Below are 18,180 nucleotides of genomic sequence, written 5' to 3'. Positions count from 1 at the left end.
TGTGGGGAGGGGCGGGGGGGGGGGGGGGGACTGTTTACCTATCTGGCCCTGTACGTGCCTTATATTTACATAGTCACTTTTACTATGATTCCAGTTCTGTGCTCCGTACCTTTGGCTTTAGACGGGACTTCAGCCCAATGCAGACAATGTCCTCCAACATTAGTCTGGCAATGACATACCTTCAGCACAACTCAACTCAGTGAACCTGAGGGATGTCCTGTCACCCCCTCGTCAAGCTCTGCTACCCTCTGCCTGGGAGGTCATCTGGATGTCCACTCTCTATACCTTTACACCTGACACACCTCTGCAACCTCTCTACCTCCCAACCCTCTTTACACAAGACCCCCCCCCACCCCTGCCCCCCCTGCTCCCCCCCCACCCCTGCCCCCCCTGCTCCCCCCCCACCCCTGCCCCCCCTGCTCCCCCCCCCCCCCTGCCCCCCCTCCCCCGCTTCAGAGGTAGGCCTCTCCATACAGGTATGCACTCACCCTTGTCATAGCTCTAGGCAGTGCATGTTCTTGTTGTGGGTTGAGCAATTGCATTAGTCATTTCACATTCCAAATTCCTACCCCATGCCGTATCCCCGAACCCACTCTCTCTCTCCCGCTCCTCTGCAATCTATCCATCTCTGTTCATCCTTTCGTCTAATCAGTTCTTTCCAGTGTTAGGGCCATGCTCATGCTATCATTCTGCCTCAGTGTAGAAAGTGGTAGGATACTAAGACTAGACTCTTGACCCGAGAGTTGAGGGGTCAGATATCAAGAGGCGACCCTGCTTTGTGTCCTGCAGCAAGGTAGGTCGTCAAACCTGCTGCGCTTCAGTTAACATCTACTGTACTCACACAAATGAGTAATGTATAAACCTGAAAGCTATGTCAAGTTGCTATGGATAAAGGCATTCGCTAAGCAACTCAAATATAATATCTAAAATGTCTCAACCCTGAGCGTTATTAATCTTCATCCTTCAGAGCATGGCACACAGGTCCAGCATTGTAGCCGGCAACTGAACCGGGCCAACACAGATACAGAGGAGATAGTGTTACTGCCACCGTCACCCTACATTGTGTATGTCAGTCATGTGGATGTGGTACCTCAGGATGACTGTGAGGACTTAGAGCAGATCCAGTCTTCCCGGCCACCCTCACACACCCACATAGAAAATCCCGACTACAAACACACTTTCTCGCAAACCTGCTGATCACAGACGCACACGACAAACAAACATCACATACAGCATCGACGCAAAGACATTTCTCTGCCCCTTACCTGTGTAGAGTCAGTGCCCCCCCCCCCCCCCCCCTCCCAACACACACACATATTGATGCATGTTTCCCCCCCACCACATTCAGCCCCAGTCCTGTCCCCAGGGGCCGGTGCGTGAGAAGCCGGCTGTGGACTGAGCAGCCCTCATCGCCGCACCCCCCCCTCTCAGGGCAGTGGGGGGAAATGAAGGCTTTAGGAGTTCATTATAAAACAACAACAGCAGCAGCGGATTGGTCTCCTGGGGGCTCCCAACCACCCCCTCTCATCCTCCCCTCTCCCTCTCTTTCTTTGTGTTTCTCAGTATCTCTCTCCCAACCACCCCCTCTCATACTCCCCTCTCCCTCTCTTTCTTTGTGTTTCTCAGTATCTCTCTCCCACCATCCGCTTCACTCTCGATGACCTCCTCTTTTTTCCACTCCATCGCCCTCTCATATTATTTGCAATTTTGTTTCATAAAGGTAAATGTTGATAAACGGTCATTAGCTAGCAGCTCTGATCTAGCAGGGTGTATCATCCTAACCTGTGGTCAGTGTGATGGTGTAATTAGTTGCAGTCGGGTATCTTGAAGAGAACAGCGATGTCCCTGTCTGAACACTGTGATTAGGGAGAAGCATCAAATCCCTCGATGATACACTGGTGAAGATTAGGATCAGGTCAATGCCTCATACACAGCAACCCGTCTGTGTGTTGTAGTCTCAGTGGAGAGTTTTGTGTGGTATCTGAATCTGATGCAAAGTGATCATTAACATAAACAGGTCATTGTAGAAGTCACATTAGATTGCTTGTGGTGGGGTCAAATGCAAGATGTCTTTGTTCACAAGATTCCTCTGTATCATCATCTCTGTCATTATCATCATTATTACTATTGTCATCATGGCTGGTGCATTCCGCCAGGGGCCGAACACCTGTGTGTGTATGCGTGTGCTTGTGTGTGTGTGTGTGTGTGTGTGCGTATGGGTGCACGTGCAGCTCCCTCCCAGGGAGGGAGACCACAGCCATTTCAGATGAAAAGGAGGGCAGGGCAGTGGGATGAGGAAGTGGTTTCACTGGAGCGCTTGGGTGAAGTGCTCTGAGCAGGTGCCCACTGCCCAGCCACAGCGTCCCTTCACCTCCTCTCTCTGTCACCGTCATTTTCTACAGGACTGAAGGAGTGAGAATGTTGTCGGGTGAAAGGTACACAACTTTTACAAACAAGAGGGACAAGACTTTCTTACAAATGTATGTGTTCATTTATTTATCTTAATTGCTTTTAAATAAGAATACATCTTAAAATAAAAAAAACAAAAACAAACGTTGTTACATATTCAGCTATGGCCTAGTTAAACATTTTTGTACATACATGTAATAGAATAGAATGTTAATTTCATGACGGATGCAAAAGCAAGTATCTGCAAGGCAAATAAATCATTATGATAATTGCCCAAAGACCAGGTGTGAGGTAGAAATATAAGATTCCACTGTGTCATGCTTGGATCCCTGGTATGAGTTATATTCACGAGTACAACTCTACAACCTTGTACAAAAAGCACAAACTCGGACTATGAAATGGTACAATGATCCTCTGAAAATGATCCATGTCTAAAACCCTTGGGGCAGTCAGACATGCACCTTTGACCTGCACACATGGACCGATGGGGTGCTTTTGTGTAGAGGAATGAAGAAGTAAGTGTAGCTATTTACTCTGATTGGTAATTGGGAAAATAAGGAGCATGATTGGTACATTTCAAAGGCATTAAACAACACCGATTTGCCTGAATTAGCCTCTTTAGAGAGAACTGTTTGAATTGGTCAGGGAAACCAAGAGCCCTTTACTTGAAAGCACAGAACAGTGCATGCAGATGTACACCCCTTTATAAACCAAGTATAGAGATTTGGTATGTTCTTTACACAGTTCAGGAAAATACAAACTTGGCATGTTTCATAGACATTGTCCCTCTCACTTTGAGTGAGTCCCTTTGTGTTTTTCTTTGCACAGTAGAGCAGACACGCAAACATTTCCATAGACATTTCCATAAGAGCAACTGAAACTAAGTCTGTTTACCACACAAAAACCCTATAAATACATAGTGAAATACTTAATGAAAATGCCATACTGGCTAGTCATGATGAAAAAGCACCATGTGCTGACATTACACCCATCTCCAAATATCAAAGGATTAAGTTAAATCAGAATTCATGTGAGAAAATCATCAGTATTGAACCATAAAAGTTAGTTTTTCTCTCCTAAGAAAATGAAGAGTAGTGTACTAAGTCCACATACAGTAGATACATTACACTGAACTAGTTGGAAAAGTGCTGCTTTTTTCATTATGCTTGTACTGAATGAACAATTAAACTGTTCCACAGCAGGAAATCAGACATAAAAAGACAAATAATTCAATGCATCCAATTCCTTTTAGGCTGTTTACTGCAGAACCATTGCTGATGCTCTACATTTTGATAAAGCCCTTAAGCACAAAGCCGACCCAAAGCTACTGTCAGAGCCACCCCACATTTCCACATTCGGAAAGGGCTTCCAGCCCAGTACCTAGTACCCCCCACCCCCCCCGGTTTCCAGCAATACAACCATCCCCCTAACTCCTGAGTAATGCTTCAGCAAAGCTATGCTTGATTCAAACGATTGGCCAATAACGAACAACAGCATGACCTTGTTACGATTACGTGCTCTTCCCCGAATAATATTTACTTCATCTGGGAAGACGTGCTTACATGTCAAATCCCTCAAATCAGTGTCTATGAACGGTTGCAGTTCAGCAATTTGGACAGTTTTCAGTGGAACAAAACCCCAGCAAACTTTCAATCACTTTCTTTCTCATTCTCGTACTTCAAGTGTTCTTTCCCTCACTTGCAGCCTTGACTATGCCTTGACACAGCTTCCTTTGTTTAAATCCCCACCATCTTATTGCTCTCCCACATCTCTCCTTTCTCTTTATCAGTGTTTTTTACAGGTGTAGACTTCCTCCTCCCTGACGCAGGTTTGACACTCCACGTGGCAGCACCAGCGCACCTGGCAGTGGCATGAGAGAGTGGTGAGGCGCATGGCTGTGTTGTAGCCTCTCCCACAGCACAAGCTCTGGCAGCTGGTGTCCTTGGCACAAGAGCGTCCGGCCGTGCCCAGGGAGTATCGCGAGGGCCTGCAGAAGCTGGGGGAGTCTTCCAGGAAGACCAGGTCCGTCGAGCGGAGGTTCTGGCCGTGGCGTCTTGGACTCGCCAGCTCCGTCGCCCCGGTGGCAGCGTTGGTGACACTCAGAACCCGGATGGCCGTGTCGTAGCGGAACTTGAGCAGCCGTCCGGTGTCGTGGAACGGCGACAGCTGCTTCCAGCAAGTCCTCACAGCGCAGGATCCGGAGACGCCATGACACTTACATGTTGTCTTCAGTCCGCTTTTCACTGCCTAAAAGAGGGTGGGGGAGGGGAAGAGTTTGAGATGTCAGTTCCTTGAGTCTGATTCATGACCTTCTTATCTTGGCTGCCTATCGAGTCAGTTTCCTCCAGGGAGGGAGGAGGTTGGTGGGTCGAGGGAGGAGAGGAGGTTTGGGGCGGATGGTTCGGTCTTTAGCCCATCTCAGTTCCAAAGGTTTAGATGATGGATTGAGGGGGATCTGTTCAGCATGCAGTATTTCATTTACCTGACATCGCTCACTTGGACAGCGCCCTGCGGAATCCTTTTTTCAATGTGTTGAAACTAGCTCTTTCTGTCTGCTTCTGCCTGCTTCTCTCCTGTCTCTCTGCTCTGCCTGGGGCATGGGGCACAAGCAACACAGACAGTGGAATCTCTCCACCCTGTTCTTTGTGCGTGTCTGACTGCTTGCGGAAAAATGTGATGAGAAGATAAAGGAAGAGAAGGTGAAGTTGGGTTAGCGGTTGACGATGCCCTGCCTTTGGGTCAAGAGGTCACTCAGGATTAGAAAGATTCCGCCAACGAGGGTCTTTGAATAAATGACGGGCAGGGACAGGACATGTGGCATGGCGTTCAACGTAACACGCGCGTGTGTGTCTGTGTTTGGGGGGGGGGGGGAGACCTAAGGGCTGCTTTGGGGTTGAAGAGTTCTGCACAGTTCCACCCTCCTCAGGTATGAGACCCTCAGGGAGAGATCATTACTGAATGATAGGACGAGAGGGGGGGGTTGGCAAGGGTGTCCAAACACCTCCTGATTTGAACAATGACTCGACTAGTCGCTACTGAGTTGTTTAGGTGTAGGATGAGGAAGACGCTCAACTCCATGAAGATCAGATAAGACTGACTGATTCAGTTCCTCCTGTTGTTTTTCTCTCTGGAAGGGGTCTAGTCTACCTGAGGTGTAAGATGAATGGGGAGAGCCCCGGGGCTGGCTGATTCTAAGCTACATACGTGGTGGTTAGGAACATCATGTGGATTTATGAACAGCACAGTGCAGAACCATACTGGAAGAGAAAAAAAATGCTTGCTCGTATATTAAGAGACCACATTTATAATCGTTCTCTCCGACGGGAAACCTTTCATTTTCTATGGGCCCGCACAGCAAGCTTTATCATGCCTGAAAACACCTGGCTCCACCGAGCCGCCAGCCGTCTGTCTCCTGGATCCCCTGCCTCGCCCAGCAGCCCTCCTTACCCATCAGGACAAGGGGAGATGAGCTGGCAGACACTGGATATGCAATATGGAGGTTCCACAATAATTGAAATAAGGAGAATTCCTTGTGTGGCAATGGCATGATATTAATGGAAATTTATCATGTTTTTAACTGTCCACATAAATAGCCAGAAGAAGTCAGATCCCTTGTAGCTTCGGTTCTATCCACACTTCCGTCAACACTCACTCACTCACTCACTCACTCACTCACCCGAGTTCCAACGTTGATGTTGTGGGCGTCGATCTGTGCCCTCAGGTCTTTGCTGACCCTCTTCTGGCCCAGGAACTTCTTGAGAAATTTGGTGCTGTATTTCAGGTTGTCTCCACAGACCCCCCACTGCCATGCCTCGCGATGCTGAATGCCAGGGGAGTCATCGCATGTGCACCTCTCCATTCGGCCTGAACTGCATGCTTTGGCCAATGCATGGGACAATGCAGCAGAGGATACTGCCAGAAGAAAGGCTGTCTCTTTGAAACCTAAAGAGGATATATGAGATTGAAGTTACATGCAGAAAAAAGTCAATTCATATTTGTTATTGAAAAAGCATTCAGAAACCAAAATTACCTTGATACAGATGCCCGTGAAATATTAAGTGGTAGTACATTATTATTATTTTTACCATACTTTAATAGTGTTTAATTGTGTAGTATCCTATTCTGCAAAGTATTTAGAAAAGTACAACTAAACTGTAGCTTTGTTGAACCTATTACTTTAGTTTGTTTTGCTTGATGTGTATACGTTTAGTCCTACTTTTAGTGTTGTTATAATTCCTTTCAAGGCCTGATGCTGTTGGTTACGAACTGTTATTTTTTTGGTCAAAATCTATCCCTAGCGGTATATTTTGATACAATTAATTATTATTTTGACTGGGTAGGATTTTTCCCAGATGAAAGTGAGCAATCATGCCGCCCTTTTCCTCTGGGAACGGAACGCTTTTCCGAGATAAAAATAGCCATCGAGACCAAGTGTGTTCTGCCGCACTTTTTTTGTTTTTTGGCTCTCCAGTCCGTCATTATCCGTGCTGACCTGTTCCCGGCTCCTCCTCATGCTTGATGTTGATATCCAAATACTCCAGCGTTTAAAAAACTGCACGTTTCTTGCGTGGGTTGAACCTGGATATTTGATTTTGTGGCAGATTGTTTTTTTATAAAATATTTTTATCCGAAATACTATTTAAATGTAGCCTGTAGTCTGATATTGTTTAGGCTATTTAAAATTGTGCATTTCCACAATATTGTCAGTATTACAAATGCTTGAACTTTAGGATAGGTCGCTTATTACTGTCATCCCTCTACATTAGACTTACATATTATTTAATTTCAATGTTATTCTCTCACCTCTTTTCAGAAGGCTCCCACGTCCATCCAGGCTGCAGTTCCAGCGCTCATTCCGGAATTGGTAACGGCACTCCAAGAGGCTGAGGCGCACTGATTCACGCAATGTCTCTGCTAGACCCGGTTCGCGGCGACAGAGTCTTTTCTGCCGTCGAGTGAGGGTCATCTGCTCGCATTGTTTTAGGTGAGCTTTTCCAGTTGGTGGTTCGTTTGAGAACGGGGCTGGTAAGAAGACTAATGGTTCTCGGCCTGTCAGCCTTAAAAAGACAAACGAAGGCAGTTACTAAATTAGTTTAATGTTCTTGATCAACACTCAATATTGTTTGGTTAATTTATGAAGAGACTTGAGATAAACAACATTCCACATTAATACATTCTGCATGACTTGTTTTTTAAGTAAAGGTGAACCTCACCAAGGTGTGCCACAGGCAAAACTTTAATTTAGGCTACAACACCCTTTACGCACAACCACCGATCTGCGCAATGTCGATTAATTGATAACAATTTTAACATATATATTCGTAGAAATACAAGTCGTATCGATTTATAAATCTATTGGCTATAACTTCGGTCAAACAGTTCCTATACAAATTGCGACTTTTTCACAGTCGCTTTCAGCAACTAGACAATTTGGCTAACTCCAGATGACGTGAGAAATCTGTTGTGTCAAAATGACTGGGTCAGAGACCGTGAGAACTTTTGTTTGCAACATAATTGAAGTATTATTTTAAACTATTGGAATAAGTGTTTGTACATATATAGCTACTACTCCAAGTTGCCTGTCATGGTTAGTTAATAAGATTGCCTTAATTAATTTAATTGACATCATGCTTGTTCTTGTGTGCTTCTTAATTTTTTTAAATATCAGAAACCTGCAAATGAACAGCCAAAATAATTTTAGGAGAGATTAATTTAAATGTATTATCATACACAAACTAGGATAACACCCTGTGTGCGTAATTACGCACATGGCTCAAGAACATCATTATGCTACTTCAGTAATGAATGTTATCAATTATTATCTATATCCTGCGGTTTTGAATTCAGTAACAGAAAGATGATTAGTTTAAAGTGTTGATAGTTTACGTTAAAAGTTGTCACTGACCCGAAATAAGCTGCAGTATGCGAAAGGAGGATGCAGAATGCAACGAGTCGCAGCAGGCAGGCGGTCCTTGGGAGCCTGGAGCACATGATGAAGGATCGTTGCTGCTCTTCATCTCGCTGATTCTACACTGAGAAAGTATGTGCCGTTTGGTCGGCGCACCTCCTTAAGTGGCCCACACAAACGTTCGGTTTAGTCCACTGCGGCAAGCGCGCTACCAAGAGAGGCAAGGCCACTTGGGAGCCCATCGTTTCGCTTCACGCTCATTGGACTCACCCGTTGCTCCACCCCACGGAAACACCACCCAAATAGGATGGAAATGACAGGTGGTGCGTTGACGAGTGAAGAACAAGGTTTAGACGGGTTTACATTTATAGCCTTTGATAAAGATTTATGCATTTCTCCGGAGGTAACAATATTTTGAAAAGTAGGTAGGCTATTGTCTAATTATATAATTTTGTATATATTCTATATAATTAATATTTTTATGTAGTTTGTTCTATAAATCAGTAATTTCATGTTCAGCTCAAATAAAGGTTGATTTAAACTTATCATGTTGCTTGTGGAATTAATTATCTTATGATGACATCTATACCCCTATAATTGAAGAAGGAGGAGGAATATAAACCGCAGAAACATGTTCATAAATTGTACATAGACATGGAGCCCCATCTAGTGGATTGATACACAGTCACATGGTTGATTAGGCCAACAGTAGACTACAGCATTTCGCATCCATCCCAAAGCAGACACAAAAATGTAAGTAAACTTACAAAATCAGGTATCAACGCAGTTTACTTTGTTTGCATTTGCCATACCCATAACATTATACAGGTGAAACTCTGTCTTTGATTGGATAGCTACATCGTGTTACTTGAACGTGATCAGTAAGGTTGATTTGTAGGCCCAGTCTTTAATTTTCTAGAGCAAATTGAATGATACGTTTTGACAATGTTCCGCCCTAAACTGTACATATATTATAACGATTGGGTTGTAGTATTTTAAGGCGGTCTTACGTGACTGATGTAACAAAATGATTGGTCAAGATCCTACTATGCGCAAGGTCCATGACGCGGCTTTCTTGACACTTGTTAAAGACGCCATTTTATTGTTAGTGGCGAACAGGAGCCTAAAGGAAAGATCGAGAAACCGCCACGTAAAGGTACATTTCAAACGCATTTCTTATATTTTCTATATTATTATTCTTTATTCGTGGGAACTGAGCACGTTGTGTCCTTCGCAAATGACTTGACCGCAAGCAATTAAAACGATTTATCTGTCCACTCAGGATCACCAGGCTAGGTAACGTGAGCTAGCTAGCCGTAGATTTTAAGATAGTTAGCACTAGCTAGCTGCCTCGCTAGCGAGATAATGTCAGCTTGACTACTATAACTAGGTAATCGATGAATGTCATGATCTGTCATATTTATTGAGATGTCTTGTGTAAACCTCTGTAGGAATAACAATAATAAACAATATGTCGCGGTGTAGGAACCGTTTGGTTGTTGATTATCTTTCCGTGTTGATATTTCTTATCAGCTAACATAGCAGCTAGTCCTAGCATAGTAGTACGGTACGTTTGACACAGTCGCTGGCTAGAGTACCTAGCTAACATTGATAGCTAGCACTAGTCAATGTCTGAATTTGCTGACCATTACTACCAAGTCCATTTTACCTAGCTATATCAACGTTTGGTGGTTGTAGTATGTAGTCTAACATATGATCCCAAACCCTGCGACCAACAGCATTGAACCATGTTGAGGAAGCATCGCTGCCGCTGGTTTTTTAATGCTTCAGATAGTTAGCTAATCGAGTTACTATTTAAACTGACATAAGAAATCTTCAAGTGTACTCCCCCACGTCATGGATTTCTTTACAACGATGTTCACAAGTATAACCAGATACGCTTCAATGCGCACCGTATTTAATATAGCCTACGTCCTTAACATATGCCACATGGCATAATCAAGTAATACATTCACTCCTTAGACTTGTATGGACAATTGAAATATTCATTTTGATACATCTGGGATCTTTGAGGTTATGCATCTCATGTGAAGATTTGCAGACATGGATATGTCACACCCCCTTGTCCTGTGTCCATCAATTATTAATCCACACTGGCTATGCTGAATTTTTTACGAAGTTCTCCCTCTGTAACCAGAATCTCTTTGAAAGTGTCGCCCACCTAGTAAACATCAACACTTGTCTAACAGCTCATAGCTAACATATGGCGTATGTGGGATATTACCCAACTTAGCAAGCAGTCTGATGACTATGACCTCCCACTGGTCTCCTCCTATTACCGGTTTCCTTAGAGGAACAAGCATTCCTTTCTGTAACCTACTTTTGATTTTGCTGGAGGAACGGCATGGACAGTCCTACATTTAAGAATCTAGGAGGCCTAGAAACCCTGGGAATGTCATACATGTCACTCTTTCATATATATTTTCCCCCCAAAACGTGGTTGTTTGTCTTCCTGATCAGATGTGTAGGCGTCGCTGCGATAAGTGACGTCAGGTATCAAATAAGAGCCTCTCCCATCTTTTGTTTGTCAAACAGTCACTGTTTAAAAGGGATTGTACATTTCTTCCAATGCAGCTTGTGGGTTGGTTTTGTTCTGCTGCTCTTACGCTATTCCTTTTGAACATATCAACATGTGTCACAACCAGGAATCTAGAAGGCAGGAATAACTTTGTCCCTTAGTACAGGTCAGAGGCTTTCTTTCTGTCTGCGCTTAAGTCTTGAATGGAGAAGTTTTCCTTAGTGTTTGACTGACATCATAGTTTAATTCACTGGATAATTCAACAGTGTGTCTCTGCTTACAGGTGTGCTGTTACCTGTCCCATATTCAGTCTCTCAAACTGGTTCCTCTTTCCTCTGAGCACTGGTCTATATTTTCCATGTCACTAGCTTCATTGTGTGCTTCCCCTTAAGCTCCATGGCAATGACAGGCTCTCTTTGTTTTACCCCAGGCATTGAGGCGTCACCTGGGGTCTCACTAAACTCAGCACGTCTTCCTCATTGGTTATTAACAAGTCGATGAGCATTTCTATCATGGGCGATCTAATTGACAGATTAGATTTATTCAGTATTGGCTGTGTTCTAGCTTTCAGATGTTTTGCAACATTCATACTCTTGTGAGGGATTGTACTGGTGTATTATTGTAGAAAAGATGAACGATGACAACCATAGTAATAACTTAATAGATCATCAAAGCATAGTAGTCATAGCATGAGCTCTCAAGCACACAAGGTTGTGTGAAAGTTTACTTTAATACTCCAAGTTACACGCTAATGTTTTCTATATGATATCACTCAACCAGCCGGGTTCTATCTTGGGCGAGCCTAATAATTCCTCTTGTGCAATTGGTAGACGGGATGAGTGGTGGGAAAACCGGTCTGTGTGTCTGTCAGGTTCCCACTGTGACTGTCACATGACCCGCTCTGCCCCTGGCAGTACACTGCAGTTCTATAGAACTGGTCTAAGGTCTGTTTCATAAAGTACACACTTATAGGGCAGGCCAATACCTTGACATAACTAGCTGCTCTCCGGCACAGGTTATTACTGATGTATATGGCTAAGTGTACTACAAATGGTATACTTTGTGTGAATCTGTATGTTTTGGCTTAGTGGCAGCTCTGACCCGTGTACATGTCATAGAACTTTGCAGCCGGTTCCCTTTAAATTCTACACACATGCATGCTGATTTTATATATGCACACGCCTGTTTGTGTAGAATATGAATCAGGCTTAACCTGTTGCTTTATCGTGTGTGTGTGTGTGTGTTTGTGTGAGACCCAGAGGCGCCGCAAGAGTGCCCATTGTTAAGACACTAAATCAACACCGACAGGGATGAATGCTTTTCTCAGCAGTTTTCTACTCAGTTTTACACTGATATTCCTACCTCACACAGGGACGCAGTATGGCATTCCTACCATCAGATACATTAGCTGTCTCACAGAGCAAAGAAGGAATGTAGCAATACAGGTTATATTCAAGCTTTTATGTGATACTGTGAACGCTCGTTAAATGCTTTTCTCCCTCCTCAATCCCTCTGATGTCTTTTGTTCCAGATTAGTCAAAATGGGGAACATGTTTGCAAATCTGTTTAAAAATCTCTTTGGCAAGAAAGAGATGAGGATTCTGATGGTGGGTCTGGACGCTGCCGGGAAGACCACCATCCTTTACAAACTCAAACTGGGAGAGATCGTTACCACAATCCCTACCATCGGTGAGTTTAACCTCCCCACCCACCTCCCGTGGCCCCAGGAACACATCCTCTATCCATGGACCCGTTCAGATTTCATGCTGTCTAGGCTCCTGTCTGTTCGGCTGGCCTCTTGTCTCATGTGCGGGGGTCGAAATTAACTTTTGTAAACTCAGCCACATCCTCATCCTCCCTGCATGTAATCGCTGCCCACATGCCCATATATGCTGCCCTAAGCTGCCCTCAGGCCGTGAAGTAATGAGAATGGGGCCCGGCTCAAGCTGGAGCAGTCGGCTCATGGTCAGAGCCAACACACCTCCAGGAGGGTTAGGTCTGCTTCTGGAGCCCATGTCAGCTGGGGATCTCACGCTGACAGCTTCCTGCCCTGTGATGCCAGGCCTTAAACAGCCAACTGGAACTTGGGAGTCAGGTGGCTGAGCGGTTAGGGAATTGGGCTAGTAATCAGAAGGTTACCAGTTCGATTCCCGGCTGTGCCAAATGACTTTGTGTCCTTGGGCAAGGCAGTTCACCCTACTTGCCTCGGGGGAATGTGCCTGTACTCACTAAGTCGCTTTGGATAAGAGCGTCTGCTAAATGGCTAAATGTAAATGTAAACTCACCGTTATGTTACAAGAGGCTATCGTACTGCCCAAGAGAAAGTCCATTTGAATTGAGCAAAGTCACAACATTGAACTTGGAATGTTGGTGCGTCAACGTTTTTGACATTATGACAAATGGCCTTATTCCCTGAACTCAATCCCTCCTCAGGTTTTAACGTAGAGACGGTAGAATATAAGAACATCAGCTTCACAGTGTGGGATGTGGGCGGTCAGGACAAGATCAGGCCACTGTGGAGGCACTACTTCCAGAACACACAAGGTGAGCTCAGACCGTCGCTCCCAATCATCTCCCTTCACCCCGCCACACTCTGGGCCCTGGGCTGATCTGTTCTGCTTCCCCCCCCCCCTCACACTTCCTGCTGTGCCGCACCAGGCCTGATCTTCGTGGTGGACAGTAACGACAGAGAGAGAGTGAACGAGGCGAGGGAGGAGCTGGCGAGGATGCTGGCTGAGGATGAGCTGAGGGACGCTGTGCTGCTGGTGTTTGCTAACAAGCAGGTGAGTCGACACCTTGGGCTAGTCGTCTGTCTCGCGGGCGCCCGCCAAACGCATGCAATCGGTTGTCTTCCCCCCCCCCCCCCCCCCCCTCCCCCGTCAAACCGATGCCGTCTAATCGAAGAGCTTTGTCTGCCTGTCTCCCCTACCAGGACTTGCCCAATGCCATGAATGCGGCGGAGATCACAGACAAGCTGGGCCTGCACTCCCTGCGCCAACGCAACTGGTACATCCAGGCCACCTGCGCCACCAGTGGGGACGGCCTGTACGAGGGCCTGGACTGGCTCTCCAACCAGCTGAAGAACGCAAAATGATGCATCATTCCACCGTCTTGTCTGTCTGTCTGCCATCTAGATCTTTTGTCTGCATCCGTGCAGTGTGATGAGGGACAGTGCTGGTCCCAGTCCTCAACCAACCCCGCTCCCACCAGCTCCCCTCTTCTCTCCCACGTCATCCTCTGATCCATTGGGACTTTGACCAGTGCTATCCGTGTGTGTGTGTGTGTGTGTGCGAGCGTGCAAGAGTGGATCCTGAGTGTGTGTGTGTGGGTGTTTGTATGTATGCATGCATGTGTGTGAGGGTGGGTGGGTGGGTGCATGCATGCGAGCTGGGAGTGGGAGCATCCCTGCTGTGCCTTTTAACAGGGTTCCTCTCACACCTGTGGAAACGGCTGCATGGCTAACCCCCCCTGGGCCTCTCCCCCTCCCTCCCTCCCCTCCCCTCCGGCCTCACCCCCAGGGCATCCCAACATCATTTGGTTTTCGAAAGGCAAAGAAAGACCCAGGATGAGTCTTATGTGTAATCTGAAATGAATAAAGTTTATAGAAATACTAAATGACCTGATTGACATCCACCACTGTTAAGATCTGTTCAAAACCCTTGTTGAAACAACTGTTGAATTGAGACCCCATAACACGCAAGAATAATAACTCAATGTAACCTGTATCAGGTTGGAAAAAAGACAATAAAAAGACCTTTTCCATCCTAGATCCTTCTTTGCATTCTTTGGAAAATCATATTTTTTGTAATGCCAGTGAACACATCTTATGTCTTGCCCTCCCCCAAACCCTAATTAAAGCTGAAGACATGATTGAGGCAAACATTGGCATCTTCAGTTATTATTATTATTGTGGCAACTTGTTTGTTTCTAACAGCTTTGGCGCTTGATAAAGCTGTGGGTGGCTGGGTTCACTGTGGATGAAACAAATTCTGTTGTAAAACCTATTTAAAGTTAAACCTGATCGTCATCCAGCCTGCGTATGTACTGTCTAATGTTAGAAAGGGTAGCTAAGTCAACCAGTGTTCTTGTAGATCCCAACTTAACCTTGTCATCAAGTCTTGAGAACTCATTGATGCAATAAGTTCAGTGTCTGTGTGTGTGTGTGTATATGTGTTCTGCATGGGAGGGTGTGGTTTGGTGTAGTAAGAGTTTGTGTGTAGAGGGTGGAAGTGGGGTGGGGGGGAGGGGTTATGATTTCTGCTGCATTCCTGTCCAATGGAACGCGAGGCCTTTCCAGAGTTCCTCCCACTCTGGCTTTCGACTCGGTTGTTGTTTCCCTTGTCTTTTGACATTCTTGTTTGGATTTTCTTTTTGTACAAAGTACCTGGTTTCCTTTGTTTAGCATGCGCAGACGAGCTAGGCCTGCAGTCTTGCAGTCAAATAGGCATCATTTGGGTTGACTCATTAAGGGCTGGTTGTGTTTCGGTTCGCTTTTTCAGGTGTTGGCTTTGCAGAGCCTGGCTGTGCTGTTGGGGCCATTCTCCACATGCCTCACTGCACAGTCATGCTTGGCTACTCCCAGTACTGTGTTGTTATTCTGCTCCTCAGCCCACAATCCAAACTGGAGTAACGATGTTACAAATGCTGGGCTTGATCATTGTTTTCTTCTGTGTACATAATCAGGGGAGCTATTCCTATCGTTGCCACAGGTTTGTAAACATCTTCCTCATGTGAAACATGACCAGCTTACGCAATACAGTGCTATATAATGACATCCAGAGTTGGTCCATCAAGTTCCCACAGCAAGCCGCACCCATCAGCAATATACTCCCTCCCCTGTCATCTCTGCTGTATTAACGCCACCAGCGGTCACAAAGTGGACTACGCTCCACGCTGTTTGATAGATTATACTGTAACTAACAGAATGGTTTTCTGCGCATCCATATATTCCAAAGGCTTCTGCGAATGTTGGCGAGATACCATAGATCCACTTTAACACCCCCTGCTTATTGAAGAAAGCCTTTAAAAAAGGTTGCAATTTCACACTGACCTCGGAAGGGATGGACTAGGCTTCTCCCTGATATCTCTGTACAACTGGACAGTTAGATGTTATATTGTTTATTGAACGCTCAGTCTCAGCAAGTTTTGTGAACTAGTACTACTATTGGCCTTTTTTTTGAATGTCAAGATCCTGTAGTTAGTGCTAAAAACCATTGAGTTGAATGGTGAGCATCATTCATGGTATATGGCAAGTAATTAAAGTGTATATGAACTTCTGTATGGAAATGTGTTTTAACTTGACAGTACAATTTAGCTATCCTTGTTCAGATGTGAAGCTTTAATTTTTTGAGATAATTTCTGTACAAATGACACAAGAAGGTGTGTGCATATGTTTTCGTTTTGTTTTTCTTAATTATTTCTTTGTTTGTAGCTTTTTTTTTTTTAACCCATCTTGTAACTTCTGAGAAATGCACTATAATAAAGATATCTCTATTACAAACTACAGGTCTGATACAGGTCTGATCTCTCTCCCTATTCTCATCCTTAATCCTTTAACAGTAGAAGGTGAGCTATTACCAGGTGAGCATCAAATGTACGAGTCAGGTGTGAAGCCTAGATTGGATGACATGAGAACTGTAATACTGTTGTAAACCACAAAGTGACACTGTGGCATTCTCTATGAAACAGGACATTTTCTCAAACATCAATCAATCAAATACTAAACAGCCATCCTTCCTTGAAGGTAGTGAATACTTAACAATATTTCCACTTTAGCTCTCATCGATCATAAAATAATCTGATTCAGTAGGCGGTCCCTGACTGACATGGGAGAGTCGACCTGCCCCTGCAGTACACTGTTGTCATCGTTTGAAATGTGCAATAACAAGGTCATGTAAAGCAATATCATTCTTCGATTTGCCTAGATCAAGCGATGATCCCGCCAAGTCTTTTAGGCCAGTCTTTCATTACTTCGCAATATCCCAAACCTATCCCTGAGAGGAACCAGTGTACCTTATGAATGTCATAAATCAGTATGTTATAAGCAAGATGTTTACATAGATTTGTACACAGGGCTTTCTCAATGCAATGGATCAAGATGAGCATGGAAGCGGAACAATAAGCTTGTAAGTGACCAGTTTAAGACAGAGGAGAGCCTGGAGTCTGGTGTTCCTTAAGATAGACTGGTGGATCATCCATGTGGGTCCTCTGTTTTGACTCAGTGCAGTAGACTATTGTATGGTGATACTAAATGACAATGTCATATCAAGACATTTGGAAGCAACGTTTCAAACAGTACAAGACATTGTACACGTGCATTTTTAGACCTTCTCATCAAAGGGAGGATATGAGATTCCTTGAAAGGGGTCTTGGTGAGGAATGCACCTCAACCCCCAACCGTGTAAATATAATAAACGCCTCAAGGAAGAGTCACTGACAATAACATGGCAATAATATGAAACATGGAACCAATCAGAATTGAGGTCTTTTTTTCCGTCCTCACTCTCATCCCGGCCCAGTTCCTGGTTGAGTAATTGACAGGTGACACATTGGGGTCAGTGTGACAGACAGGAGCCTTTGCAGCTCACAGCTGTCCCCACTGGAAACGTACACACCTGTCCCCCGCGTCAGGTTTTTTCTCCAGGCTTTTCAAGGGGCTGTCGTTCTCTTGCCCCAGGAGTTCATCAGGAGTGAATGGTGATTACAGACAAGTGATGCTATGTTTCGTCCTGAAGGGAGCCTGTGTTTGAAGAGGGGTGGTCGTGAGGAGCAAACGTTAATCAGATGACACCATGTCAGCAGCGTTGCGCAGGTGAACCCCACCTGGAACAGATGCTGTGTATGAAGTCTTCATACACAGCATTCAGAAGCCTTCGTAGGGAATCACCATGGAAGTAGCTGTACTGTGCTGAACAGCGCTGTACATGGGAATGTCGATTAGTCCTCCCTTTCTCCTCCTCGTCCACCTTCTACTCCTCCTCCACCCAAATTTCCGTGATTGCTTGTGGTGTGCCATCAGGGACTCCATAAGATAACGAGGGATGATGGACTAATCGTTATGATTTAATTAGTCTCTTTGATGTTCGTTAGGGTATTAGTGCTCAAAGATGATAATTATCTTCTCAGTGCTGTGTCTGGGTGGGGGTTTGAGAAAGCAAGGCTATCACATTCCCATTAACTGCCATACAAACCCTCTCAGGACAGAAAAGTGCTTGCAGTGTAAATTGTGATTTAAAGTGTGATTTTTTGGAAAATACGTTCTAAAATATGTCTCAGTTCTTGATTGGATATACCGTAGGTCTGATACTGTAGCTTTGATTTCATT

The 18,180-nt window shown here is 44.9% G+C and overlaps 2 protein-coding genes across 3 annotated transcripts; one reads left to right on the top strand and one right to left on the bottom strand.

Annotated features, from left to right (window-relative positions):
- Positions 1 to 2,490: 2,490 nt before the first annotated feature.
- wnt9b (wingless-type MMTV integration site family, member 9B) lies at positions 2,491 to 8,767 on the bottom strand. Its single transcript, XM_047037824.1, has 4 exons — positions 8,315 to 8,767; positions 7,213 to 7,466; positions 6,086 to 6,351; positions 2,491 to 4,656 (listed from the first exon to the last, which is right to left on the bottom strand). Exons 1-4 carry the CDS (start codon positions 8,398 to 8,400, stop codon positions 4,195 to 4,197), a joined length of 1,068 nt encoding a protein of 355 aa, XP_046893780.1. The 5' UTR covers positions 8,401 to 8,767; the 3' UTR covers positions 2,491 to 4,194.
- Positions 8,768 to 9,380: 613 nt separating this feature from the next.
- Positions 9,381 to 16,359, top strand: arf2a (ADP-ribosylation factor 2a). Of its 2 annotated transcripts, none has more exons than XM_047037836.1 (5): positions 9,381 to 9,473; positions 12,388 to 12,545; positions 13,290 to 13,400; positions 13,515 to 13,639; positions 13,789 to 16,359. In XM_047037836.1, the coding sequence occupies exons 2-5, from the start codon at positions 12,398 to 12,400 to the stop codon at positions 13,948 to 13,950; spliced, it is 546 nt and encodes a 181-aa protein (XP_046893792.1). In that variant the 5' UTR covers positions 9,381 to 9,473; positions 12,388 to 12,397; the 3' UTR covers positions 13,951 to 16,359. The 2 variants fall into 2 exon arrangements, with proteins under 2 accessions (XP_046893792.1, XP_046893793.1); XM_047037837.1 differs by lacking the exon at positions 9,381 to 9,473 and adding an exon at positions 10,889 to 11,022.
- The last annotated feature ends 1,821 nt before the right edge of the window (positions 16,360 to 18,180 follow it).

This window comes from Hypomesus transpacificus, chromosome 17, assembly GCF_021917145.1.
Source record: "Hypomesus transpacificus isolate Combined female chromosome 17, fHypTra1, whole genome shotgun sequence".
In the NCBI taxonomy this organism is placed as follows: domain Eukaryota; kingdom Metazoa; phylum Chordata; class Actinopteri; order Osmeriformes; family Osmeridae; genus Hypomesus; species Hypomesus transpacificus.
Note: the sequence above shows the minus strand (reverse complement) of the source record. Positions and strands in the feature narration are given on the sequence as shown.